The 27,695-nt window shown below is 46.7% G+C and overlaps 1 protein-coding gene across 1 annotated transcript; it reads right to left on the minus strand.

The window, feature by feature from the left end:
* mcf2a (MCF.2 cell line derived transforming sequence a) lies at window positions 1–27,269 on the minus strand. Its single transcript, XM_076293026.1, has 30 exons — window positions 26,605–27,269; window positions 20,428–20,496; window positions 19,630–19,744; window positions 19,289–19,379; window positions 17,284–17,403; window positions 16,842–16,958; window positions 16,146–16,295; window positions 15,812–15,933; window positions 15,362–15,476; window positions 14,836–14,955; window positions 14,106–14,297; window positions 13,659–13,850; window positions 12,626–12,797; window positions 10,292–10,362; window positions 10,043–10,128; window positions 9,772–9,838; window positions 9,385–9,500; window positions 8,946–9,015; window positions 8,695–8,787; window positions 8,476–8,568; window positions 6,844–6,969; window positions 6,398–6,619; window positions 5,652–5,744; window positions 5,417–5,495; window positions 5,268–5,331; window positions 3,097–3,197; window positions 2,657–2,769; window positions 2,273–2,385; window positions 1,958–2,061; window positions 1–1,461 (listed from the first exon to the last, which is right to left on the minus strand). Exons 1-30 carry the CDS (start codon window positions 26,660–26,662, stop codon window positions 1,421–1,423), a joined length of 3,285 nt encoding a protein of 1,094 aa, XP_076149141.1. The 5' UTR covers window positions 26,663–27,269; the 3' UTR covers window positions 1–1,420.
* Between the last annotated feature and the right edge of the window lie 426 nt (window positions 27,270–27,695).

Genomic DNA, 27,695 nt, shown 5'->3' on the forward strand with positions numbered 1-27,695 from the left:
CTTCAGATGTCCAAATCCCATTTCAGTTCTTCATCTATTGTTAAGTAGAGGGGTTAGTTTGCCAAACGTGAACTTATTTGCAGTCGACAAACCAGTAACAGAAGTAGACAGGCAAGATCTTAACCAAAACCTATTTTCCATTTGAAGGATATGTGTATAAGCTATAGTAATGGGGGGAGGAGGAGAGGGAGAGAGAGAGAGAGAGAGAGAGAGATAGAGAGAGAGAGAGAGAAGAGAGAGAGAGATATTTGAGTATCTGTGCAAGTGGGAGAAGTATCTGAGGATGTGGATAAGTGTGAAATCTAGGCGTGCATATCTTCAGTCTGAATGCTCCCCTTGGGGAGTAGAGCTCAGTTCTAAGTCAAGGACCCTGGGAATGAAGCCCCCATGCAGCATTAGTGTGTGACCAAGCTCAAACAAAATATCATAAAGCTTTTGGTTTCCAGTATCTCTTTTACAGCTTTTAAAGTGCCTTTACAGTAACATCTGAGGTCAAACACAAGTTATAGCGCAAGAGTTCTGCAGCAGGGCAAATTCTACATTTAGCTAGCGAAAGTGAGAGGCCAAAATACGAGGAATAAAAAGGCATTATGGCACAGCATGGTTTGGCATAGAGCTCTGGGTGAGCTTTTGGGTGTGGAACCTCGGCAGTCGCTGAGGAAGAGACACCCAGCACAACACGCATACAAACAAAAGTACCACTGATTAAAATGTCCACATGAAATAGACAAACGCATTACAAAAGTCAGGTAAAGCAAAAACTTCACAAAACATCTGAGTTGCATTCGGTGACATCAAAACCTACACACACACACACACACACACACACACACACACACACACACACACACACACACACACACACACACACACACACACACACACACACAGGCACACATGCATTCACACTGACACACTAATAAGACAACACATTTCCTGCACATAATGAACAAAACACATCATGTGCAGGTATTTGAGAAATTCTCTATAGTACTCCAGGGTCCAGGGCCCGGTGTCTGAGTGAGGGGAGTCTGGATGGTGGTGACGGAGGGCACAGTAAGGTGGAGGGTCTCTTGAGAGGAACTAGCTGAGATAGTTCTACCTCACCTCCTTATCTGGAGCAACAGTGTTCTTGAGCAAACCCTTGCACCACAGAGAGAGTAGGCCTTCACCACATGTGAGTCCAGTACACCATAGCTACCTGTCCTTCCAGCAGGGCCCGCATGGCATCACTGGGAGAGTGTGTTTGGTGTCCGGTCCCCTCCTGGAGAGCCTCACACCGCAGGTCCTGCAATGTCCCCCTCCTGGTGAAACTGCAGTAGCCTCTGTCCCAACGCCCGCCAGAGGATCCTCTCTCTGGCAGACCTCCAGAATCTCTCAAAGCGGTTGGTCCACAGCAGCCGGCGCTGGTGTAGCACGTCTATGGCGAGCTAAGCTTCCGCGCTTTCAGATTCCCCGGCTCTGCAGGACATATGGAACACAAATGACACAATACTCAGAATCTGAAAAAATACAGCTGACAGCAGATTATGCTTGGAGCCTTAACATGAAAATCTATCTGAGGAAATAACTGCATTTATAATGTTCAGTACGATGTTCCTTTAAAAAAGATTCTCCAAAGTAGAGAGGATTAGGGAGGTAACATGTCCGTTTTGTGTACTTCTGTAGAGAAACATGAGGAGCTTTATATGGTCATCTGGGCAATGTTCACTCGGTATTTCACATATGGGAATGAACGCCGGCAAACGTAAGAATGATGTGAAATGGACGTGTGTGTGTGTGCAGATGTAGGGAGGGTGGGACCCCAGCACGTCACACGTCATTGGTCGGTCAGAGACAGACGTGGTGTCAGTGGAGCGTCTGTGATAGGGCAGCCGGGGGGGGAACAGTCCCATATGTGAGATAGAGGAACCAGGGTTACGGAAGTACCCCTATGAATATCACTATGTCCTCCTACCCCCCAGTCGGGTGGAGTGTCCTCTGCTGCTGTCTGCCAGGATGTGCTGCAGGGTGGAGGCCTGGAGGTGGCCCTCCTGCCGGCGACTCAAGTTCTTCACCATCCTGTGGAGAGCATCACATTACACTAACATCACCGTTTGGCACACACTCAGCCTTAGGCAGGGACAGACAGCAATGAAAAGTTAGACTCTGTGGCCTGAATGCATTGTATTCTAACACGCTTTTGAGCATAATATTAAAATACCTTGGTGACATTGCCTTTGAATATGTACTTATTCTGGATATGGGAACAGTATGATTAGCAGCTACTGACCACACGCCCTCACTCTCCTCCCGCTGCAGCTGGACGATGTCCCCACATCTGATGAGGAGGTCCTGGGGCCCGTCTCTAGGACAGTCCGCCCGGCTCCTGTACCTGCCTGGGGTCTGAGACAAGCAATGAGGGAAGGAGCACGCTTTTCAGACTACTGCAATACAATGTATGTTTCATATACATGTAATATGTTATAGGCATACAGTAGATTTATCTGATTTGATGTGATACAAAACAATGCAAACTACACACAAGGCAGAACTGTCAAAATAAAGGAAGTTCAGCCAATAATTTGTTAATGATTAATAATGTATTTAGCACAACTTGGCCAGACGCTGACTGTTTCAACATGACTCCATCAGGAGCAGAGGGTCAGGGGCTCACCAGGTGGACAATGTCCTCCTCCTCAGTGTCAGACAGTGGGAAGGGACTGTGGCCTCCATTCCAGTCGTCCAGACCCTCACAGATATCCACTGAGTGGTGAGCTCCAGGCCAGCCTGACACACACACACACACACACACACACACACACACACACACACACACACACACACACACACACACACACACACACACACACACACACACACACACACACACACACACACACACACATGATCTCTACTGCATTCTGTGCACTGACGGCTTTGATGTGAAAAGACTGCTCCATTATAAGCTTTTCATTTAGATGACTGATTTCATTTAGATGTGCATGCTCCGTCCGTGTGTGTGTGTGTGTGTGTGTGTGTGTGTGTGTGTGTGTGTGTGTGTGTGTGTGTGTGTTTGTGTGTGTGTGTGTGTGTGTGTGTGTGCGTCAGACTCACTGCGTCTGTTGCGGCGATGCTGTGGGGACAAGCTGAGCGGGTCGGGGCTACTGCGGCCGGACTCCGTATCCTCTGAGCTCACCGAGGTCCGCTGCTGCTTGCTGGGGATGAAAGAGAAAGAGACCAAATGTATTCTCAACTTAGGAAGAAATACACACACACACATACACACACACACACACACACACACACACACACACACACACAAACACACACACACACACACACACACACACACACACACACACAAACACACACACACACACACACACACACACACACACAAACACACACACATACACACACAGAAAAAGCCCAAAACAAAGTGGTACAAACTGACCACTGTACCAAAAGCTTAGACTACTCCACAGAGAGTCCATGTCACAGCCATTACCCAGAACAATGTGGACAAACTCTGTGTTCCTTAAGTGCAGAGTCATGCTGGACAAAACAAAAGATGAAATACATCACAGATCTGGTCTCGATTTCTTAAGATCCATTGTTTTCATGGATAAATCTAATACATATCCATTTGACAGGAAAAAAAGTGCAAAACTAATTGCTTAAAAAGTTCAGATCTCAAAAAGCGAGCCCCATCTTAGAAGCATGTTTCAGCTTTCTGCTGAGAAGACAGCACCATGATAAAAGTCAAAGCAAACAGCTTGTTATGTCTGGTCACTTCTCCTGTCAGGCTGTTGTCTGTTTGATGGTGTGTTTGTTGTGTCTGCACTTCATGCCAAACAACTGCACAAACCAATGCAATAATGGAGGGAAGTTGCAAAGCATGTCCTGCCACTGCACCGCATATGACAATCTGACCGGGGGGCAGCAGATGAAAGGCTGATTGTGACTCTGTCTGGCCATGGAGGGGTAGAGGGGGGTGATGGGACAGCTGCAGATGGTGAAGACTGGTGAATGGAGCAGCCACAGAGCTGGTGACTGTGTGTAGTCAGTATGGGGCAGGAGGCAAACACAGTGGTGCAGTTCTTGGCTCTTAACCCCCCCCCCTTTATTTAGTCTGCGGAGCGGGCACAGTGCGGGCACGGAGCGGGCGGGTGAGCGGGTGTTTTACCCCCGGCGGGTTAGCGTCACTGGCGCTGGGAGGGGCGGGCAGGGCTCCGGGAGCGCAGGCACACGCAGGCGCCGGCCGACAGAGACACAAGGTCCAGCCGCGGCAGGTAGCCCTTCAGCCCCGAGCGCATGGCCCTGCAGGAGGAGCACAAGGCAGGCCACCCGACACGGCCGGTCACCAGTCACCCCCTCCTCATCCAACCACCATCATCATCATCCTCACTAGCATGATGAGCAGCATGGCAATCACCCTCACTGGCTTAGCCTGGCTAACTGCACATGCTCAGATGCTAACTTGGATCCTCCTAACACTCAGCAAGCTTGATGAGTCACTCTAGCACATACATGTACAATGTAATGTGAGAGATGATCGCTGGTACACACCAACGCTCACACACACTTTTCGTCCACACACACACAAACACACAAGGTAAATTATGGTCTTAAAAAGATCCTGGCCAAGATGGTGGTTTAACAGATAGTCCTCATTCTACTGAGTGAGTTGACTAACAGAGCATTGACAATCTCAGAGCATACATTCAACTATCAGAAAAGGAGAAAAGGCCACACATATTGCACAAATGAAAAGATTGTTGTCTGCAAAGGGCGGCCTTTTCTCTTTTTTTGATTATTTCTAAGTTTGGCACTCTTAACAACAAAACAACAAAAAAGAGACTGAGTGAAGCCTGCTACCCATATGTTAAGTTAACCCTAGAAATCCATACATTGAGCTAACCCTAGAAATCCATATGTTAAGTTAACCCTAGAAATCCATGCGTTAAGCTAACCCTAGAGATCTCGTGAGGACATCTCTGAGGTCTGCTCCTTAGTAAGTGTTGGAGCCTTACAGTACGTTCTGTCTGGACAGGACCATAATGTGGGAATGGGATGAAGATGGCACAAGGAGTTAGTGGCTCAAGTTAAGAGGCCTGTTGATCATGGGGGTGTTATTGCACAAAAGCTGCTACTGTACTTTGCTACACAAACACAACACATACACTATGACTGCAAATAAGAACAGATTAAGATTTAGAGAGGGAGGGGAACAGAATATGGAGAACAATTTATGTGTGTGTGTGTGTGTGTGTGTGTGTTCTTACCTCTCAGACAGGGGTGGGGATAACTGGATGTGTTCCGGTGTTGGGTGGGTGAGGGACAGTTCATCTATGAGGACAGTGAGACAGGAGACACATGTGGAACAGGACAACCCTCACTATATCAAGCCACACTTTATCATGTGAATGAATACCTCTGAGAATCTTCTGCTGGTTGGTGAGAATTCTGCGGATCTCGTTCAGCCAAGCTAGCTTAACTTCTACTGTTGGTGCCTTTGGACAGAGAAAGAAAAACAATGAGAAAAATAATCAATTCACATTTTCACCCAGTTCATTTCTTTGATTAAAAACATTTTTATTATGCATAAAATACAAATATAAATGTTTTAAATAAATAGCAAAGAGAGCACTGTTGAAGAGCTTGCTCACCTGCACCAGGTAGACTTCTTCCCTGCCACTGTACCAGATCTCAAACTTCTTCACGTCTCCCTTGACATTCTCTGTAATGCCGACTGCACTCATCTGCCAAGGGAGAACACACACACACACACACACACACACACACATACCACATGTTCACAGCAGGACTGAACCCACACTGACTGTTCCTGGGCCTCCGAAAACAAACTCTCAACTAATCATCAGTCAGTTTACCAGGCCTCCAGCTGGCACACACACACACACAGACACACACACACACACACACACACACACACACACACACTCAGCCCTTAGGTTGGTACTACCCACGTCCCCCTTAGCTATGGCTCAGTGAGAGATGAGAAAGATAACAGTGGGTGGTATGACATGGCCCCTCAGCCTAAAACACACACACACACACACACACACACACACACACACACACACACACACAGACACACACACACACACACACACACAGACACACACACACACAGACACACACACGCACACAGACACACACACACACAGACACACACACGCACACGCACACAGACACACACAGACACACACACACACACACACACACACACACAGACACACACACACACACACACACACACACACACACACACACACACACACAGACACACACAGACACACACAGACACACACACACACACACACACACACAGACACACAGAGTGCCAGCGGGGAGCAGGAGCTCTCCCACACATGGCCCTGCTCTGGTCTACCTTGAGACAGTGCTTGAAGCTGTAGGAGGGCGTCTTGTCGGCCCCCTCGCCGTGCTCCTCACGCCGCTTGCAGAAGAGCAGCGCGCGCTCGTGCAGGAACAGGTGCCGCTGCATGGGCTTGAAGCGGGCCAGCTCCTTCATGCGCGTGGGACCTTTCTTGTGGCTGATCCACACGCTGAACGAGCCCTGCATCAGCAAGCGACCCAGAGCGCTCAGATCCCCCTAGTGGCAGGAAATAGCAATAACATGGCAATACCATTACATTGATATAACACAATTGCTATATGAGAAATACAACCAAATAACACAAGAAGGTTATTTTACAAGGAGAATATAATTTAGGCCAAAAGTAAGACTTGTATTGTAACACAAGCATGTACTAATGACTAGATGACTAGACTGATGACTATAAAGTAAGCCTGCTTCAAGTAGCAACAGACACTCACTTCATAGCCGGTGATGGCAATCTGGTGCATGGAGTCATTGACAGACTTTAAGAGGTCCAGCATGGCAGACAGCGCCCCCTGCAGTTCAGATGTCCGCTCTGAACCCGCACTATACTTCAGCAGTTCCTGCAAACAGATCAGTGGAAACTGAATACAACTACTAATTGCTAAGTGCCTGAAATCTATGGTGTAACTTTACTCATTCATATTAATGTCTGAAATTATGTCAACCATTAGTGGTCAGCTCAGTATCTGGTAGTGGGTACAGAGTGAAGCTTTAAACCATGTTCACATAATTCTCAGATTACAGGTCTCATAGGTAGCAGCTTCCCCTGGCATTCCAAGTATTGACATTATAGAGCAAAATATTATGTCACATTTAAATATGTGGAACCAATACTGACAGGTGGCACTAAACATGTTCTCACAGCATGTAATTCAGTTAACAGCACACATGTTGCCAGGCAACCCCTTCCACACGCATTCGGCTTAACTGAGCGCGGTGTGCTAGTGAACAGCGCAGGCTATTCACCTCTGCTCTGCTGCCATCTTACTCCAGTGCAGTCCAGTCATGTGCAATAATCCAAAGCTGTATATTCTCTGGCCCTGCTGACTAAACAAGGTCACCTTCACACTCCGTAGAGCCTTCATCCATATTGGCCATCTCCAGTGCTTTTGGAGAGAGGGGTCATGCTTCTGCAGCCAAATGCAGAGGATCATACTGTGGTGCAGTGATGCTGTGATTTGTTTTGTACTGACTGCAGTGCGTCTCACAGTACGGTGCGAAGGCTCTCCATCTATCTCACTTTAACACATCTCTGAAAGTGGATAACTGTAACTCCTGATTTGCAAAAGTTTGTTTTCATATGGGAAGCCAGTGGAGCACAGTGGATGTTTGTGGCAATGTGGTAATTTTGATTCCTATTTTTGCGGCTGTCATTTAATACCAAAATAACCTTGAATGCATTGCGGTTTGGCATACTGACTCAGAGCGCTCATCAAAGGCCCTAACCTCTCGCGAAATAACAGTGAGTCTACTCTCTGAACTGCACCGCGGCAGCAGGCTTGCTTGTGATGTGCTTGAAGGTGATCACAGCTTGAAGTTGACTGAACAGGGCTGTCATGCTGATCCTTTGAACCCGTTTGCTGGTTTGAATGCACGTCTTCCAAAAACAGGCTTTGTCTCTGAAGTCTTCACCGGCACGATTCGCTTTCCTTCAGAAACATCCGGAAAGTGGGAGCAGAGTGGAGGTACTGGTTCCTATTTCGGTTTGATCTCCACCATTCCTATGTGATCATTTATGAACTCTGAGTAGATATTCAGATTCAATTTAAATTGTATCACACATTGTACATGGCCTTTACCATTGGAAATGCACTTCAGAGTGACCAAAGCCCAAAAAAAAAACACAAAAAGGCAAATGTCTACAATGGTGAGGATTGGTGGAGGTGAACACCTCGCTCCAGAGGGACACCCTCAGCATAAAGGGTGTCCAGCCCAGGAAAGAGGCAGAAAAGCAGACGTGTGGATTTAAATGTGGGTAACAAAAAGAAGAGTCAGTCAGTGCTGTGCTGTGCTGTGCTGTGCTGTGCTGTGCAACGTTGGTAGCATTGCTGCTATCGAGTCCTGACCTTGAGTAGGAGCTGGTACTTGGTAAGGCGCTGGACTGGTTTCAACAGGTAGGAGTCCAGGCCCAGTTTGTGCTCCAGTTTTCTCTGACACTCCTGGCAATGCAGAAAACAGAACAGAGAGCGATTTAATCCCAACGGAGATGTGAACATGAGCTCCTCATGTGAAATGAGTGGATATGTTCGAAAGCTTAGTTAGAGCATTAAAGATTGAATGGAGACCTGAAAGAAGGCACAGTCAGAATACTGTCTCCATAGGGACTCTGACCGAGGCTTGTTCTGACAGTAGCGCTCATATACCTGGAAGTTCTCTTTCTGGACAGATGAGAAGGATTTTATGAGAGAGACATACTGGATAGAATATCTTCAAACAAAAGCACAGAAATATACATCCACCATCGCACCCACCCACTAACACACATACAGTACACGCACGCGCTCACGCGCACGCTCACAAAGCTCTTGTTCCTCACCCGCTCCAGGAAGCAGGCCCCCACTGCCTCCGGAGTCTCCAGACAGCTCTCCAGGTCCTGCAGGAAGACCCTGGGGTGAGAAGGTCACAGTTACTCTCTTTGACCCACAGACACTTTTATCCGAAGCAAACTGATGAAAACATTTGACTCTAGGACATTAAATGGAAATTCAATCATGTTAGGCCTATAATTAATAAAAAAAAGATGACTTCTTGATGAAGGATGGCAAATTCACTTTGCATAATTATTGTTATGCAATTGGAATATAGTTATTATTACTTGAGAAAGAAATGCATTCCTACTTTCTGAAATTTCCACAAAACATATTTCTAACATGATATGAAGAATGATATAACACAATGCCACCAAAGACGGTAGAATTATTCAGTGAGAATGCTGGTGTCAGAACTAATGTCCTCATTTGGAACTTCAGCCCCACCTGCTGTGGAAGTTGTAGATTTCTGGCATGTTTCCAAACAGAATGTCCCTCTTGTTGCGTAGGCTGGGGGGCAGAAGGGTGGACATGGAGGGGTTGTCCATCTCTGCTCTGTAGCCCTTTAGAGACCATTAACCATGGCTATTGTCATCATTCTCATCACCATTATCATCATCACTGTTATTATTATCGAGGTCATCATCATTGCCATCATCATCCAAACTCCAGACATAATAATCCTCATCACAATTCTTCAGGGTCTTTTTTACAGTAGACATTTGCAATGCATGTTCACCCTGAGACATTATGAAGCGATACATGATATTTTGTTGATGGGTTTCTATGCTTCAAATATTCCAACATCTTCAGTCCACTGAAGGCAGCTCTCACCAGCAGTACAGACAGTAGCTCCTCCACATAGACCCGCTCAGTTTCAATAATCTCCCGCATCACGTGTCTGTCCCAACAAACAAACAAACAAACACAGACACACACACACACACACACACTGTTGGACCTGTGCTTTGCTTCATATAAGCAAAGGGGTGTTAAAGAACATAAATACTCTCATAAGTAAATTAAGATGTCCAATATACTGTATGCCTCTGTTTGTAGAGCTGGTGTTGTGACTGTAGAGGGAGGTGTTAAAGTGCTGCCTTACCTTTTCAAAACGTCTGGGCTGTCCTCCCCATCAACACTGTAGGACAGATAATTGCGGTTCTCCTGGTAATCATGCATCACCTCGATCTGCAACAACGATTCAATACAAGATTTTAAAAAATAATAATAGGACCAAAATTGGCACAACCAACAATGGAAGTAAAACAGAATCAAATCTCATTTAAACTGTTATGCTGCATCTCACAAAGCAACAAAGACACTTCAGTAATAGGTCAGGGTGAAACGTCACCTTCCGTGAGTTGGGGCTCTTCCTGGATCCCCTCTTCCCAGGCAGAGAGAGGTCAAAGGTGAACTTCAAGTCTGTATCAAAGTGAGCACACACAAAGGAACAGCACTTATGAGCACAGGACTGCATTAAACTCCACAAAGAGATTAGAACTCCTTCTGATGTGTACTGCTAAGGACCATGGATGATGGCAGACATTAATGGATTCATGTCCTTTATGCCCTTGCCATTACTACAAGTGTTACCCCTCCATCAACCTGACCTCAATTTGACCTTGGCGTTAACCCGTAGTTGCCCCCTCCAGTCAGTGTTGGAGTTTGGCTTTGAGGAGCGCTACACTGATAATACATGCAGAGTGAAAGAGTTCCAGCCTCCGAAACGTGTCATCCTCTGCCAAGATCTGATTGGCAGCCTCCTTTTGATTGTGTCCTCTCAATCTCCCCCTCTGTCTCTCCCATCAACAATCTCTCTCTCTCTCTCTCTCTCTCTATTCATAGAACATCACAGCGTGTCAGTCTCCTCTATCACTCTAATCACACCCAACATGTTTCTCTTGATCTCTCTCTCTTAAAGGACTTCATTCCCTCACTTCTGAGCGGAAAGACAAAAAAACACAGAGATGAGAGTCTGTCAGAGGTCTCGCAACATATCTTCCCCACCCCACTTTTCTCATTACCCCTGCCTTTAAATGAAAAGACGATGGTAGTGTTGGTGGGGGTGGGAGTGTGTGTGTGCGTGTGTGTGTGCTTGGGGTAGGGGGGGCCCTGTGAAATAATTCACCCACGAACATAAATGGTGGTGGTATCCCTCCCTCAACACTCCGAGGTTTTAATTGGGAGCTATATGCTTCCCTTTGTTCTGGCTTTCACAGCGGTGGTGGCGGATCAAAGCGGCCTTTAATGTATGGGAGCGCCATATGGCCCTAATGGTGCGCGGCGCTAACAGAGGAATGACACAGTAGAGCCACGCTCCCCCACCCTGGGGACGCTCAGGGATCCCCAATGATTGATTAGCACACAGGGTGAGATGGAGGAGAAGAGGTAAAAAGGTTCGCCTCATTTGCTGGGCCGTGCCTGAATGGATGTGTGAGGGGGTCCTCGCCATGGTTACGTGCTTGTTAGGTGTCGAAGGCCTTTACTTGGGGCCTGTGCTGATGACTTCATTAGAGGATGATTGTGTGTGTGTGTGTGTGTGTGGGGGGGGGGGGGGGGTGCCTGGGGTTCAGATTGTTAGTGTTCGCGTCAGGCAGACAGGATGAGAGAGGATGAATCACGATGAAAGGACAGGGGCATATAAAGGGCACGATACACGATACACACACATAGATATGAACATACACACGTGTACATGCACGCACACACATAGATGTGAACATACACACGTGTACATACACACACACACACACACACACACACACACACACACACACACACACACACACACACACACACACACACACACACACAAGTGAACACTTAGACATGCACACATAAACAGACACCTAAACACACACACATACACAAGCACACTCACAAACACATGCAATAACACATATGTGCACACACACACACACAGTGGTTTAATTGAAAGTCATGGTAAGAACCGGAGGCATTGAAAGTGTAGAGAAGGCACCATCAATGAGTGCCATATCTAGTAAACATCTTTATAGCTGGCTTAACATGAAAGTCAAATCCCACACTCCTCTTTGTGTGATCTCCAAGCTTCAAAAGGGGGCTTTTGAGAGAGATGCCATACAACAACTGTGATCCTTCAAACGCATGGCTGCATCTCTCTGCATGTGTCTGAGTGAGACAGTAAGCATGTGATCCAGCCGTGTGTGAGCGAGTGCACATACAGTGTGAGCTTCTGTTCACATGATAGTGAGAGAAAGAGTGAGCTAGTGAGAGGAAGAGTGAGCTAGTGAGAGGAAGAGTGAGCTAGTGAGAGGAAGAGTGAGCTTCTGTTCACATGATAGTGAGAGGAAGAGTGAGCTAGTGAGAGGAAGTGTGAGCTTCTGTTCACATGATAGTGAGAGGAAGAGTGAGCTAGTGAGAGGAAGTGTGAGCTTCTGTTCACATGATAGTGAGAGGAAGAGTGAGCTAGTGAGAGGAAGAGTGAGCTTCTGTTCACATAATAGTGAGAGGAAGAGTGAGCTTCTGGGGCTGCGTTGCATGTCTGATTTTCACACAGCGTGCTCTACATATTGGCTTGCCGAGTGTCTGTGCTTATGTGTCATGTAGTGTTTAAATTGTGTGTGTGTTTTTTTTTGTTGTTGTGTGTGTGTGTGTGTGTGTGTGTGTGTGTGTGTGAGTGTGTGTGTGCTCAGGCCATCCGTACCATGTTTGGGGGAGAAGATGGGCGATTTGGAGCGGGGTTGGTGCTCTGGCCGGGGGGCTACCAGCTGGATGGGCCGCACGTGCTTGTCGGCCAGCTTCCTCAGGCAGGCCAGCCGGCTGTCAATCATCCCCTGCACGGCCGCCTGCTTCTCAAAGGTCTTCCCGATGTGAGCCTGCACAGGAGGTAACAGCACACAGCACCGACATCCATCACCCCTCACTCCACCTTCACATCCATCACCCCTCACTCCACCTTAACATCCATCACCCCCTCACTCCACCTTAACATCCACCACCCCTCACTCCACCTTAACATCCACCACCCCTCACTCCACCTTAACATCCACCACCCCTCACTCCACCTTAAAATCCATAAACGAACCAACACTCTGATATTCTCCTCCATCTTCTGATAGGTTTGTTATGAGTAAAGTGTAACAAACTCACTGCTAATAAGGGCATATATTTTTTTAGCATAGTGAATACAGGCAACTCTGTTTATATCAAGTGATAAGAACATGAAAAGGATCAGGAGTTAATGACTTTGCAGTCGATTTAAACACTACTGACAGACGCTAACGAGGCTGCAGTAAAGGACTTAAGGAGGTCTGTGAAGTGTTTCTCAATTATAAACCTCAATGACTGATTTAATCAGTCTGACAAATCGAATCAAGCACCATGTTGACAAGATTAAGTGAAGTGAATTGGAGCAGATGTCTGATGCATTAAAGTCGGGCCACTAATGCACATTGAGGCGAAGTAAAGAAAGGCAATACCCCCAGTATACTGGAAACTCATGCTATGCGTTTATGTGGAATGTTGTTGCTGAAGGCTTTTAGCCTATTATTTCCTAGGATAAGTGCCATACTAATACTGTGATATGACTGGTATATGTCTAATGGTCAAAGTGTCTTATGTGCTTACCCTGTCTCTATTGTCATGCCAACGAACACCTCACTGTTCTTACGGGGACAATAAGGCACCTATCTATCATATCTACCAATATTATAGCTATCTAGATCATTCGGTACTACCTGGAGTGCTGAGGTTAGCACAGCCTCATATTCCATGAAGAGGACGTCTGAGCCTGTGGAGAGGAGAGCTGGCGCCCCCTCCTGGAACTTCTCAATGTCTCGCAGTGCAGCTTGAGCTCCCTCCTTAGACTGGAACCTATCCACCTGCTGATTGGCCAGCAGATATGCTCCGTCATCACACCAGCGCTGGGCCTACACACACACACACACATAAACACACACACACACACACACATACATCACCACTATGAAAAATCTGGAGTAATCAAATCATTCACATAAAAATCAGATCATACACATTCAGAGCGAGAGAGAGAGGAGAGAGAGAGAGAGAGAAAGAAAGAGAGAGAAAGAGATAGAGAGGACAACTATTTAAAGAATATTTAATGTGACACAATTCTGTAGCAAGTGCACATGTGTACATATGTCCAGCGTCTGGTCAGTCACCTCCTCTAGTCTGTGCAGTAGGGTCTGTATGTGTGTGAGCGCGTCCCTCTTGGTCCTGAGCATGGTGTCCAGCGTGTCGCAGCGGTGGCGCAGCTCGTTGCAGCGCTGCACGATCAGGGCCATGGCATAGTGGTGGTTGGCAGCCAGCTGGTGCCCGTGCAGAATGAGCAGCTGAGCTTTGCCCATCTCCTCCTACCAGCAGCAACATCAGGGCATTTCCATAAACATACATGCACACACACACACACACACAGACACACGCGCACACACGCACACGCACGCACACACACAGACACACACACACACACACACAGACACACACAGACACACACAGACACACACTCACACAACAAAGAGTGCTGTCTTATAGCAGGCTTATCAGCGTTACCCAAACACAAATGGAGCATATGGAGAAGAGCTATCTGAGGAGAGCAGACGTGCTTCAGGAGAGCGTCACGGCTGCTGGATTTGGACACAGCTCCACTATAGAGCTGTGCTGGCTGGGGCTCAGCTAATCAGGCCTTACAGCAGCTCATTAAGCTCTTCAGCCTCCTCATCTGCATATCAGACCCTGCTGGATTAGATTAGGACTAAAACCAAAATACTACGTGACTCTGAATATCTGTAAACACAACAAGCTTTATAATATTTGTGACTAATGATAAAACAAAGGCATAAACCGTGTGGTATATGGCTGGTATTTGTATGTGTACAAGCTCTAAGGACTGACCTGTGCTTTGGTTTGTAGACTGTCCAGGTCTCGGATGGCCTGCGCCGTCTGGGCCAGGGTTTCTCCTGCACTGCCCACGTCTCTCTCAAGAGCAGAGAGCTTCTCCAGTGAGCTCTCCATCTGTGCAGGGGAGGACAGAGAGAGAGAGAGAGAGAGAGAGAGAGACAGAGACAGAGAGAGAGAGACAGAGACAGAGAGAGAAAATCCAGCTAATGGTGATTGAGTAAAAAACTTCACTGAAATATTTAGAAAGATGGCAGTTTATGTAGCTCATAAATGCTATCTCTCTATGAATACCCAATGCCCATGTTATAATGTACTATTAGATTACGCAACATAACTGTAATGTGCATGAAGCGCTTTCAGTGCAACTTTTGCTCAGCATAGTGACAGCACAGCAGAACATGATATGCACAATACAACAAGATATAAGTGTGTGCATGTGTATGTGCATGTGTTGTGAACATGACATTTTACAGACAGCTTTTGCAGGACAGAGGGTGGGTTTGGTTTGAATGACTCGTACCTCGTGGAAGCTGCTCTCGTATCTCAGCAGCTGCAGGTACTGCTGCAACTTCAGGTGATGTTTGTCGAAGAAGCCATCAAAGGCCAGTTCCATGTCTCTGAGTTGGGCAAGCAGCCTGGCACATAGAAACATGGTGGGGGACAAATCACAGAAATCCATTTTAGATTCACTAAATCACCAATGCCTTCAGCATACAGTACAGCTCTGGAAAAAATAAGAGACCACTGCACATTTTTCTGATGTCATCCTGATGGTTGCTGAGTGACAATCGAATGAGTCGAATGAGTTGACAGTCATGAAAAGTAAGAGATCGCTGCAAATTTATATCTGACTGTCAACTCATTCCAAAGTCACTCAGCAACCGTAGGATGACATCAGAAAAATGTGCAGTGGTCTCTTCATTTTTCCCAGAGCTGTATGTCAGATGTGTGAGAGGGCTTTTAGGGGTACCTCTGCACTGTCTCCCAGTCCTGAGGGATGTCCCAGTGCACCAGGGAGCCCTCATCTCTCCCAGAGGCCTCCAGGCTGGACAGCAGGTGTCTGCCCTCCCGCATCACTGACCTGATGGCGTCCTGCAAAGAGGCACAGGTGGTATATCAATGCGGGACATTCAAACATATTTCAGAAATGCATTTAAGCCCTGGTGCAAATTCAGAAATCTTCTTCAGGAATTCATCTCCACTCACACAATACTGACTACTGAACATACAGTAAAAATCACCCCACGCATAAGTGAAAAGTGTGCCATTATAATCCTATAATCAAAAGAAGAAGCGGTAAATGCCTTGAGTCTTCGGTATTTCTCGGTGTGCGACAGCAGCAGGAACTCGATGGCGTTGCCTTCCTCTGGCAGCTCTGTCTCCGCCAGCTCTGTGCCAAACGCCTGCAGCATCTGAGCAATGTCCTTCACCATCACAGCAAAGCTCTCTATGGCCTACACACACACACACACACACACACACACACACACACACACACACACACACACACACACACACACACACACACACACACACACACACACACACACACACACACACACACACACACACACACACACCCTTCAGAAAATATGCTGATGCTACCACTCAGCACTGCCAAGCACTTTATCTACAGTACATGTATCAGTTTCCCCCGGATGAGCCAAGAGTGTGTGTTAAAAATAACACTGTGTGAGGAGCATGGGGATGCCAAAGAAACAGCTCTGAGATGGGCAAGTGCTACACACAGTCAATTGTGTTACGGCCACAACATGGAGGTGCATTAAAACACAGTGATGGCAAAGTGAAAGAGGCAAAGAATGTGTGTTGACTTCTGCTGTGTATGGAAAGTGGACCAGCACTGATATGCCAATGAAGTGTTACTCTCCCAGCATTCATCTGGTGCCTGTTGCTTTTAGGACAGCGTGAGAGTGAGATCAGAGTGTTGACTGTGTGGCTATGGCAAGGGTCTGTGATGACTAGCATGTGCTGGGCCACACCGTTCGCAGGACAATCCAGTCACTGTGGCAGTAGTCCAGGGTTCCCCCGAATTCAGAGGTCAGCTGGTTCTCATTGATGTAGCGCAGCAAGTCTGTGACCGAGCTGAGCATCACGACCTGAGGAGGAGGGAAACGCTATTAAGCATGCACACGCAAACACGCAAAGGAACAACTGAAGCAAATACATGCAGAGACACACAAACACACACACACACACACACATACAAACCATACAGTATGCACGCGCCCACACACACCCACATACAGTACACACATTTAACAGTTAGACTTACCAAGACAAAAAGTATGAAAGGAAGAAAATGTATATGATTGTGCTGGCACAGCTGTAAGCATGGTCATATGATCGGGTTAATGATCATACTATGGCGGTGTGGTCAGCTGATGGTATGGAACTAGCGCTTTGGGGCACGCAGAGCCTTACGGGCATTTTGAGCATGAAGTCCTCCTGGCTGAAGCGGAAGCCAAGGTCCGTCACTGTCCGCTGGAAGAAGCTGGTGGGTCGCAGGACCAGAACGAGGTGCAGGTTCCCAGGGAAGGAGGCCTGAGGGTGTGGGAGAGACGGAGAGAGGGAGGCAGTTTTGTACGCTTTCGTGGAAGTCCAATAATGGCTGCTAGATGTGTTGCTGTCCAGTGCTTAATGTGAAACTTTTCAACTGAGAAAAATGCATACAATGCATTGCGCCAAAGATCCTTGATTACTGACTCTGCTTCATACCTCTGTTTGTGCTGTACAAGAGCATCAGTGTGAGTGCTGCTGAAAGACTCAGACTGACAGACAATGGCATCTTACACAAACTCACACGAAGCCACCCTAAATCACCTTTCCACTACACAAACAAAAACACAATTCTGGCATGATGCCAAAGTCCTGACAGATCTATCAACAAATCAGGCTGTGGGCAGACCATAGTGCCACTCAAGTTGATCTGGCCATTGTGCGGAGGCTTAATACTGCCCATCCTAAAGCCAGCCCAACATACAGCTACAGCAACCATAATCTACTCCCACTGAAGCCTCTGCAGCACTTCGTTTACAAGCAGAGTCACTGCAATCTTTCTTATGCAATACACAGTTCAGTGCAGGTGTGCTGACTCTGCAATCTGATAAATCGGTATAGATTTAGTCTGAAGCCGTTGTTGATTTATTTTAGACAGCATTAGACTGACAGATTTAGACGTTTTAATGCTTGACTTTACAGTTTCTTCATGCGTTCGTATTTAAGTGTCTTTGAAATTAAACTTTTAAGAAAGCAAACAGCAGAATTCGCCTAAAAAACATGACGTCACAGCGGCTATCGTGACTCATCTGGGAGCTATTAAAACTTTATATCTCTAAGCATCTATATGCATCTGGTATGATTGGTATGTGTCGACATATTTGTTACGATGTTTGTATAACGTTATTTCTTACCGCGTGGGAACAGACAATACACTTGACATTCATCTGCCCTCGGGTGAACGCCGCTACTGACGTCTGTTTGAACTGTTATTGACAAACCATACCTCATGTAGACAGCTTAACTATAACGCTGAAGGATTTTTATTACAACGCATTAATACGCGAACACAAGAGTGGTCACGTCCACCTGCATCAATGGAATGACTAAGCTAAAAAATCTGATCCGCCCCGCAGCATCCCGCGCTCATGCTCGCTGCCGCATTCTATCTCTCCTACCTCTGCAAACTTCTGAGCAACTCTATAGACTGTACAAAGAGATAGACTATTACCGCTGCCCTCCTTATTCTGGGCATGCCTCGATAGCGATCTTGTTCGTTCATTGCGAGAGAACTTCTCAGTGGACGAAAAGGAGTCTGAACCTCGCCCATCTTGTCCTGACAGTTGGTGCCCAACGCAGTGGACGGTAGCGGGACGAAGCTCCGCAGCGTCAATGCCGCTGCCACAAGAGGGTGGCAGCAGCGTCTGCATTCTTCCCTCCCGCCCGGTCTGCCTCCCATCCAAAAAAAGCGTCATCAAATAAAACTTCCACGTAAGTTCTGCTGCGACTGCTGCTGCGAACACGTGTTCTTTGTTGTCGTCACCATGCGGTTATTTCAGGTTACAGGAGCGTGCAACGCGGGAAGAGGTGCGATTTAGAGAATGTATGTGCATGCCTGCGTCAGACTGCATAAATTTAATCTGTGAAATAGATTCGAAATGTAATTATAATTTACAGTGTTTAATTACACTATTGATGGGATAAATACCTACAGCATTAAATTACTCTGCATCTCAGTTTTTTGCCACCAATGCAAAAAAGTTCAGCACCTTGGACAGCAACAAATGATCGACCCTACTTGCAAGGACACATTCTGCAGAGCTTTAAATGCATTCCTCACCCCAGTACATCCCAACAGTCCATCGTCTCCAAACATTAATGATACTCAGAAATAAGAGAGAATTTAATGAGGAAAGATCATTTCTCTCACCGCAATCCGTCCAAGTGCTGTTTTGATCGAGCCCCATGTATCCAATCTTCTATCTAATATGATGATAAATTTAACCCCAGGTTGCCGTGCTCTGTGATGAAGTTAAAGGTTAAAAGAAAAATAACTACACCATATACACTCCTACACCAATCCACACCAATTAGTAATCAAACAATATTGTGACACCTACTGTGAATTGAGGAAGTAGGCTATGTCAATGCCAACAATTTTGTTTCCTCTGAACATATTCATGATTATGATTCTACAGCAAAGGCATAATGATGTTATACGTGATAAAATATATACACATACGCATACACAACACATACACATACACACACCTTGGAATTAGGGTGAGGTATGTGAGGACTTTAGCCAGAGCCTCTTCGGGAATATCACTGAAATCAGAGCATTCTGGGAGTGTGATGATGACACTGAAGTCTTCGCCGCGACCCCCTGATGTAAAGGTCAACATCATGAGATTACACACCCATAACAAGCCCAACAAAAACCTGTGGCCACATTATCATCCCAGGCCATGTAAAGCATGTCATTCAATCCCACACCTGCAACAGTATCCTTAGGTTGCCTGTTTTAAGTAGGGTTCAATAGAAGGTCTGCTCTACACAGCTATTGGAGACTTCAACAATAAAAAAATAAAAAAATTCACAAAAATAGAATCCGCTGAGGGGGTTTTGGTTGTCGGAGAGTGAGAAGCCAGAGAGACCACATGGACACCAGGTGCTAATGAGTGAGAAGTTGGTTTATCTCAGTGGGAGTTAATGAGATTCTTAGCTTAGCTTAGCATGTTCTAATGAATGACACATCATCTCAGTTTAGTATGTGTTAATGGGTGAGAGTCCAGCTCTAGGGTTGTGCAAGGGAAGGGATATAGCACTGGGATGAATGTGATGGGAGCTTTGCTGAGGTCAAATGTCAGGGACTTAAATGGGTCCCTGGCTGTGCTCCAACATGTCTGGCTATAAAAACCTTACAGAGCTTCAGGAACTCTTGTCTGGCTGGAGAACACCCATCAACCAGGGTAAAGCTAGGGGCATTTTACAAGCATTGTGAAAGATTAAGTCATCACATGTAGGAATGTAAACACAGCAGTGAATGATCAAAACTGACGTTCTTACCTGATAAATAAGCCACTTGCTTCTCAATGTAGCCACCCACTTCTTTCATGCTCAAAGGGACAGAAACCTCTGGGAAGACAGGGAAAATATGGCACTTTTCTTTCATTTATATTATTACAAAAAATACTAAAGGGTTGTTCAAATGTTGTCTGACATTACTTTTTGCAAAAGTGCTACCCTGTGTTTGCAAAAGAAAACAGCTGTGGACGAAATGAATATTGTAGGCTGACAGGGCAGGTGTACATGAAGCATGTATCTAATGAGCTGGGCGTCTGCAAAATGGCTGCTAGACAGGAAGTCTAGAGAGAGCGGATCTGGTGTATTGTTACCGTGTGTGAGCTGCATGTCTTCATTGAGTCTATACTGGCTGTGGGCCAGAGGCCTGCAAGCCCATTAAAGTCAGATAAAGGGCAGAGCAGAGCTCGGTTTCATCCGCACATGCTCTGTGAAAGAAGGAGCTCTTCACACATCCCATAGTCACATTACAATGACAACAATGGCCCTGTCCCAAGCAGCACACAGCTACTGTCTCCGTGACAATGGGATGAAAGGCCCTTCCCTTTGGTGTCCATTTGTTCAGTGCCTTTCTGCTTATAGAAATGACATTTGCACATTCCTTTCAACAGTACTCTTCTCTTTCTATAACAAATTGTACTTGTAATACTTATTCCAGCATCCCGACTGGCCAAGCAAGGTGCAAATGTGAAGGCAAGAGCATCCCATGTTAGCATACCTGTATTGTACCATAAGTGACCAGATAAAATGCTCTCCTATAATTTGAATCAATGTAGGCCTAATACTAACATGATAAAGTAGGGATCCAGCTGAGACATTATTTATACTGTCAACCTTATGATTAATTGGCATATAATAACGTTCAGATCCTCTCAGCAATATAGTAGATATATATATATATATATATATATATATATATATATATTTGTATACACTGTGTTTATTGTGTGCATCTGCAGTGAAACAGCTCGCTGGGCTCAGTAGTAGGTCTCATTAGGTTCCCAAAGGCTTCTCCAAGTGGACAGGGGAGCACGGTGGTGCTGCTGACCTCCAGCTGCGGAGGAGCAGTACATCCTGGCTTCCCGCTGCCTCTCGGGCAAATCCCCTGCCTGGCCAGCGCACGGACAGCCTGCTGAGGAGGGTATAGAAACTGTAGGCTCAGGAGCCAGAGTGGACGCCCAGCTGAGGAGAGACCAGTGAATCCCCTGCTCCTGCTGACTCTCACTCCATGCACATCCATTAATAATCACTCTGGACCAATGCTGTGATGGTTTATAGGATATGGTGATGTGAACCTTAGTGGTGCTTCTGACAGCTCTTCACACACACACACACACACACACACACACACACACACACACTGGTTTTTGATCATGCCTGGTCTCATAGAGGCAAAATGACAGATTGTTGTGTCAGCTAAAGTTGAGGTTGACGTTAAGACATGACACGTGCCAGCTTAAAGTTGAGTTTGGACAAGTTTAAGACATTCTGTAGGGCACACATTAATGCCCTGTGTGGACAGTTTGACAGCAGCAGAGGGCAAGCGCATCACAAACCACTGGACACACACATATCCGATCCCCTCCATCATATGCACGCTCATGTCTAACACAGCATCATCGATGTCCCCACAGCATCAACTCTCATCCCTGTGTCCATGTGCATTAACATTGTTTAATTCAGCATTCAGCGGAAACAGTCACCTCTCCAAAGAAACATGCCCCATTCTGAATGATTTATGGAGCAGTGGGAGATTAAAATTGCATGAGGGCTCCAACAGGTAAAGAGAAGCTGGACTGAGCCATGGGGGCCTGGTGACAGGCCCGGCCTCTCGCTGTGTCAGTGTAGTCGGTCGGCGCTAGAGTCGCCGCGGCTGAATGTTTCATAAGCTCGGCTCCTGTGACGCTGCCCGTCCCTCCCCTCCCCACCCCTCATGTAGCGCGCTCCTCTCCTGGCCACCGGGCTCGGCACAGACTACGGTTTCATGGGCGCAGGTACGGTGCTGGCGAGGCAGAGACACGTGGACTGGTTGTGTAAGAGCTGCCTGGAGGCCTGGTGTTGATGAGGTGAGGAGCGCTGGCTGGCCTGGATAGAGCCGCACTGAAGCCAGATGCCTTCAGCAGAGCACTCTGGGAAACAGGGCCGGACGCCGGCTTATCTGTGGTGCTGCTCCCTGCATTACAGCCTCTATCTTTGCCTATATTTCACATTCACTTAAAATATTCACTGGATGGCACAATGCCAGCAGCCACTAGTACAACCACCAAATGTAGTTGAACTGCAGACTTAAATGCTTCAAATGTCAAGGAGTTCCTGAACAGCATTACATCAAAGCATCACAAGAAAAGAGTGTGTCTGATGGCTATCAGCTGCAGGATTAAGCCAGATGGACTAGAAGTCACTCGGCGGCCATTTTGAGAGAGGAGATTTTTATCAGTGGAGTCTGCTGCCTGTAAGCACCACTGCTGCAGCATCCAGCTTCCCTAATATGGGTGTGCTCCTTCATCCCCCTCAGCCACGCAATAGCAGCCACAGCACACCACTCGACACAGCCTCATACATTAAACAGCAGCGCGGGGAGATCGCTGAGCTCCTCCAAACCTGCCCAAATCACTTTCAGCACTGCAGAGGACCCAGACGCCATCCCATGTTCAGTTTATTTTTGTTTTTTTAAACGTCTAACTCGGAAAGGTAGACCACACGCCATACCGTGGGTTGCCAGGGGCTCCAGTCTGTTGTGGCAGACTATTAAAATCACATCCACCAGCGAGCAGGATTATGGACTTAGACTGCGTTGTCATTAAACACACTCAGCTCCTCCTAAGCCACACAAACAAGCAGCACAAGGTGCTCGCTCTCTACCTCTGTGGCCTGTTCATACTGATAATGCTGTATTGACATAACAATCCACGAAAGCACAGACACACACACACAGACCTACACACAGCCACTGACCCACACACAGACACAGAGACACAAACAAACACAGACAGACACACAAGTCCAAAGGTGTTTGCTCAGCGTGGGAGTGTTCTTGCATTACTTTCATTCTGTGTGCTCCGTCAACACAGTTAGTGGAGACACCCAACTACTGCAAACACTGCAGCTCTCTCCTCCAATCCTGGTGCTCCTAATAGACTTGTACCATTTTTTTCTCCATATTTAGCTCAAAGACAGACACATTAACTATAGATCCATCATTGTGCTGTGTACATGGCCAGGAACACATCAGTCCAGCTGAGTGACACGCAGTGACTGCTCTCTTTCTCTCTCACACACACACACACACTCACACACAGACTTTGTGCACGTGCACAGCATAGGCTGCGGCCGGATTCGAGGTCAGTAGATATTTTTACTAAACAGGGATTTTCAGTGCTAAGGGGATTAGTGTTTTGTTGTGGGCTGCTGTGGAAGGAGTTTGTGTGACGGCGTTCATTCCTCCATCTGTGCCTGTGGGAAGCGCTGCTTTGTGTAATTGCTTAATGTGATCTCCCTTTACAGTTCAGTTCATCACTAAAAACCACAAACCTGATAATGACATACTACAGCTCCTAGACGGGCATTAACAAATGAATGGCTAAGGCTTTCATTAATGCCTGTTTTTATCATTGAAATGCTACCATTTATCCAGTCCACATTTGTCCATAAATCTTTTTTTACTTCTAAATATGAAAAACATACTAAACAGAAACCTCTTAGTTGCCCAACTGACACACAGACTCACATGCTCACACTAAGTGCTTAGTGCTTTAATCCCACTACAATCTAATGTAATGAATGAGGACATTGTGAAGGTGTGTGAGTACCGTCAAAGTCCTTTTAGGCAAGTCCCTCCACTCGGCAGCCATTTGACAACGCTTTTTGGGCACTTGTTGGGCATCCATTTCGGCAGATTGGCTCAATGTATTCACATCACACCACATGATTGGCTCAATGTATTCACATGTCGACGTTTTGCCGAGGAAGGGGTGGGATATATGTAGACAACGGCCATATTGGCGTGACAAACTAGCCCCATTCATTTCTATGGAGTATTTTTTGAGTGCTGTGTCTCCACATTAGAAAGTCTCTGGTACCGTCCTGTAGGAAGGGTAAACAAACAAACAGCCCACTCTGGGCCAAAGGGCTTTCACCCTAACGGAGGTCAAAGTTCACAGGAGGGATTAGCAGCCCACAGCACTCCAAACCTCAGCTGTGGCACATTTCTGAAATAACTCAGCTTCTCTAAACCTCCTCTTATAATGGTGGTTCAGTGTGAAAAATGAAGGAGAGTAGTTCCTTACCACTGTTAGGGCAGTGGGCCGTACACAGTTACTCAAAAGCTAACTTCTAGTAACATGTATCTTTCCTTAAGGCTAAATGCTAATATTAGCATTAGCACTAACCTGCGAGATCAAAATCATAAAATAAAATAGCCATAACGAATGTGTCTGATTACCATAGTGATGTCAGACAGGTAAATAATGTTTAACTTGTTTAACCACATTAACCAAGGAGAGCAGATTATGATCTTGAATGTTTAATCAAGATTCCAAAGCCTTGCAACTGTATGGATGCAGTGTCCAATTCTAGAGACTCGAAGAGCTGCTGATGGTTATGTTTGGCCTCTGGGCCAGAGCCCAGCGTGAGGGTGCCATGCCAGGCACAGGGAGGCAGGGGGTTGGAGCATGAGGTCTGCATAAGGAATGGAATATGTTGTAGTCCTGCCATGTCCCATCTCTCTCTCTCTCTCTCTCTCTCTCTGTGGAGTGTGCAGACTGAACACAGACAGCCTGAGAGGAATAGATCGAGTTTCCTGTGCCCAGACCTCACTACACTGAACCTTGTAAGTCATATTAACTGCAAATAATTGAGTTGCCTAAACTGAACATTGTAAGTCATATTAACTGCAAATATTTGAGTTGAGCTAAATGAGCACTTTAATTTAACTGTTATCAAAAGCTACAAGTGGCAATTCATCCAACCTTTTTAGTTCTGGAAAATGTGGACTTTTAAGTTAGTCAACTTAAAACAATTAAGGCAATCGATTGCCTTAATTTTTGTGGAGTTCTGGGAACTTGTTCGGGTTTACAGTGTAAACAAATCCGCAGCAGGTATAAATATAGCTCATTTTCCTGTCAAAGTTACCTTCAAATAGAAAGTGACATTTGAGGCTCTGTATATCCTAGCTTTCTCAGAAGACATTCATCAGAGTGTCAAAACAAAAGAGATTAACTATGCCCTTTTTTTAATTCCTCACATGACGTAGCTGAATGTGAGTCTTTAAACTTAACAAGATCCTGCAGTATCACATCAAATCATTAATTGACTGGCTCTCAAGCAGGTAGTTTCAAGTATGACAAAATTGCTGGATATTTTATGCAATATTTTTAGTCAAGCTTTGCCAGTTTCAAAGTTTCATTGTTTAACATTCTGGTATGAAACAACATGGATTACTACTTATCCATCTGAGGGGCAACTAGCGAGGGGAGTAAACTGGGCAGATGCATGTGTGGGCACCTGCCCCCCTGGGGAGTCTATTGCCCCGGTGACATCTGGTTGAGCGGGAGACCAGTGCCACTTCAATCATACATTTTTCATCAGTTGCTGTGCCCTCAATCTATCAGCCCATTTATTATTTAATTTCTCAGCAAACTAGTGTAATCACAGATTACAGGCTCCCCTGGGCCCAAATCCATTTATATTTTGATAGATGCAGTAATTTACCAGCAGCAACTGACTGTACAAGCCAAGACTGGCGCGAGTGACTGCTGGTATTGGCCCATGAACATTCTTGAAATACATCGATGCATATCACAATTGTAAGCTAAAATCAAAGGTATTGCAATATCCTATATTCTGAACTGGCAACTGTGGTGTATGCTGTAAGATTAATAAGTACTGCATGTATACTATGGATAAAAATCCTTGGCCTTCCGGTTTAAAAATAGTGCATGTAATCCTGATGCTACATCAGCAGAGCATTTTCAGATATCCAGCTCAGAACTACAGCACAACCACTCATACACAGAGTTCTGTGCCATCCCATCATACTACAGCACAACCACTCATACACAGGAGTTTTGTGCCATCCCATCTGTGTGGGAGGCCCAGTAGACACTCAGCCAAGCACTGGGAGGACACACACACACACACACAAACACGCACAAGTTTACTTACGTTGCAGTGTATTTTCCAGTTCAGAGCCAGCCTGCAGAAGGCTGTAGTAGCTCTCCATGTTTGTGAGGGGAGGGCTCCGGCAGCCCGGCCCTGGCCCCCTTCCCTGGCGAGAGAGCCTGTTCCACAGGGCCGGCTAGGCCCTCACATCCTCCAGGGGTGCCGTGGCTGCACACTCACTCTGCTGCAGGATGGAGGGAGGAGAGAAGGAAGGGAGAGGAGGAGAGAGGTGGAAAACTTCTCTTCACTTCTTCGGCAGCCTCCAGAATGTGGTGCAGGCGCTCTCTCTCTCTCTCTCTCCGTCACACTCCCTCTCTCCCCGGCTGCCTCTCTGCCGCAGTGTCACCTTGAGATGGACGAGTGCATCTTGCCCGCTCCCAAATCACCGCCGACCCCCCCTCCTGTCCAGAGGAGGCTCTCTCTCTTCCTGAGCTGCGCTCAATGCCAAACCTGGTCAGGCCACTGCAGTGCCTCACCAACACGCAGTCCTCCTCACCTCACCTCACACACTGGCTGAGAGAGGAAGAGGGAGGGAGGGAGGAAGGGGTGGGAAAAGAAGTGTGTCCTTTCCCAAGCAAGCAGGAACAGATCCCTAAAGCACAGCAGTGCTACACTTCAAAACAAACACAGCCCCCTCCTCCATCCGTCTTCTAACATCTCTCTCTCTTCCTCCCTCTCTCCTGCCTGGCTCTCTGGTTGGTGTGTCAGCGCTGCTGTGTCGTGTGAGGCTCGGGCAGCTGTCACGGTGCCAGCCCCCTCCCACTCAACTCTTCCCTTCGCTCTCTCTCTCCCACCCCTCTCGCTGGCTCCTCCCCGCTCCCCGGCTCTCCTGGCCTCTCAGTGGCCAGTCCGACAGCAGGGCAGTGCAGCCAGTCCCACACCTCTGAGCCTCTGCCACACACACACTCACACAAACATACACACACTACAATACAACTACTGTCAAACCACAGAAACTATTCTCCACTCCCAACTCTCTGGCTGTGCCCTGTGTGTGTGTGTGTGAGAAGACCAGGGATATAAACATGCATATGACATGAGGTGCTCCTGTGTGACAGAGGGGCAGTTATATGAACAAGAGGCATTTGTGCGTT

The sequence above is a fragment of the Alosa pseudoharengus genome, unplaced genomic scaffold, assembly GCF_046254945.1.
Source record: "Alosa pseudoharengus isolate Yale_2024_CS ecotype anadromous, Long Island Sound unplaced genomic scaffold, YU_APseudo_1.1 YU_APseudo_1.1_scf_19, whole genome shotgun sequence".
Taxonomy (NCBI): Eukaryota; Metazoa; Chordata; class Actinopteri; order Clupeiformes; family Clupeidae; genus Alosa; species Alosa pseudoharengus.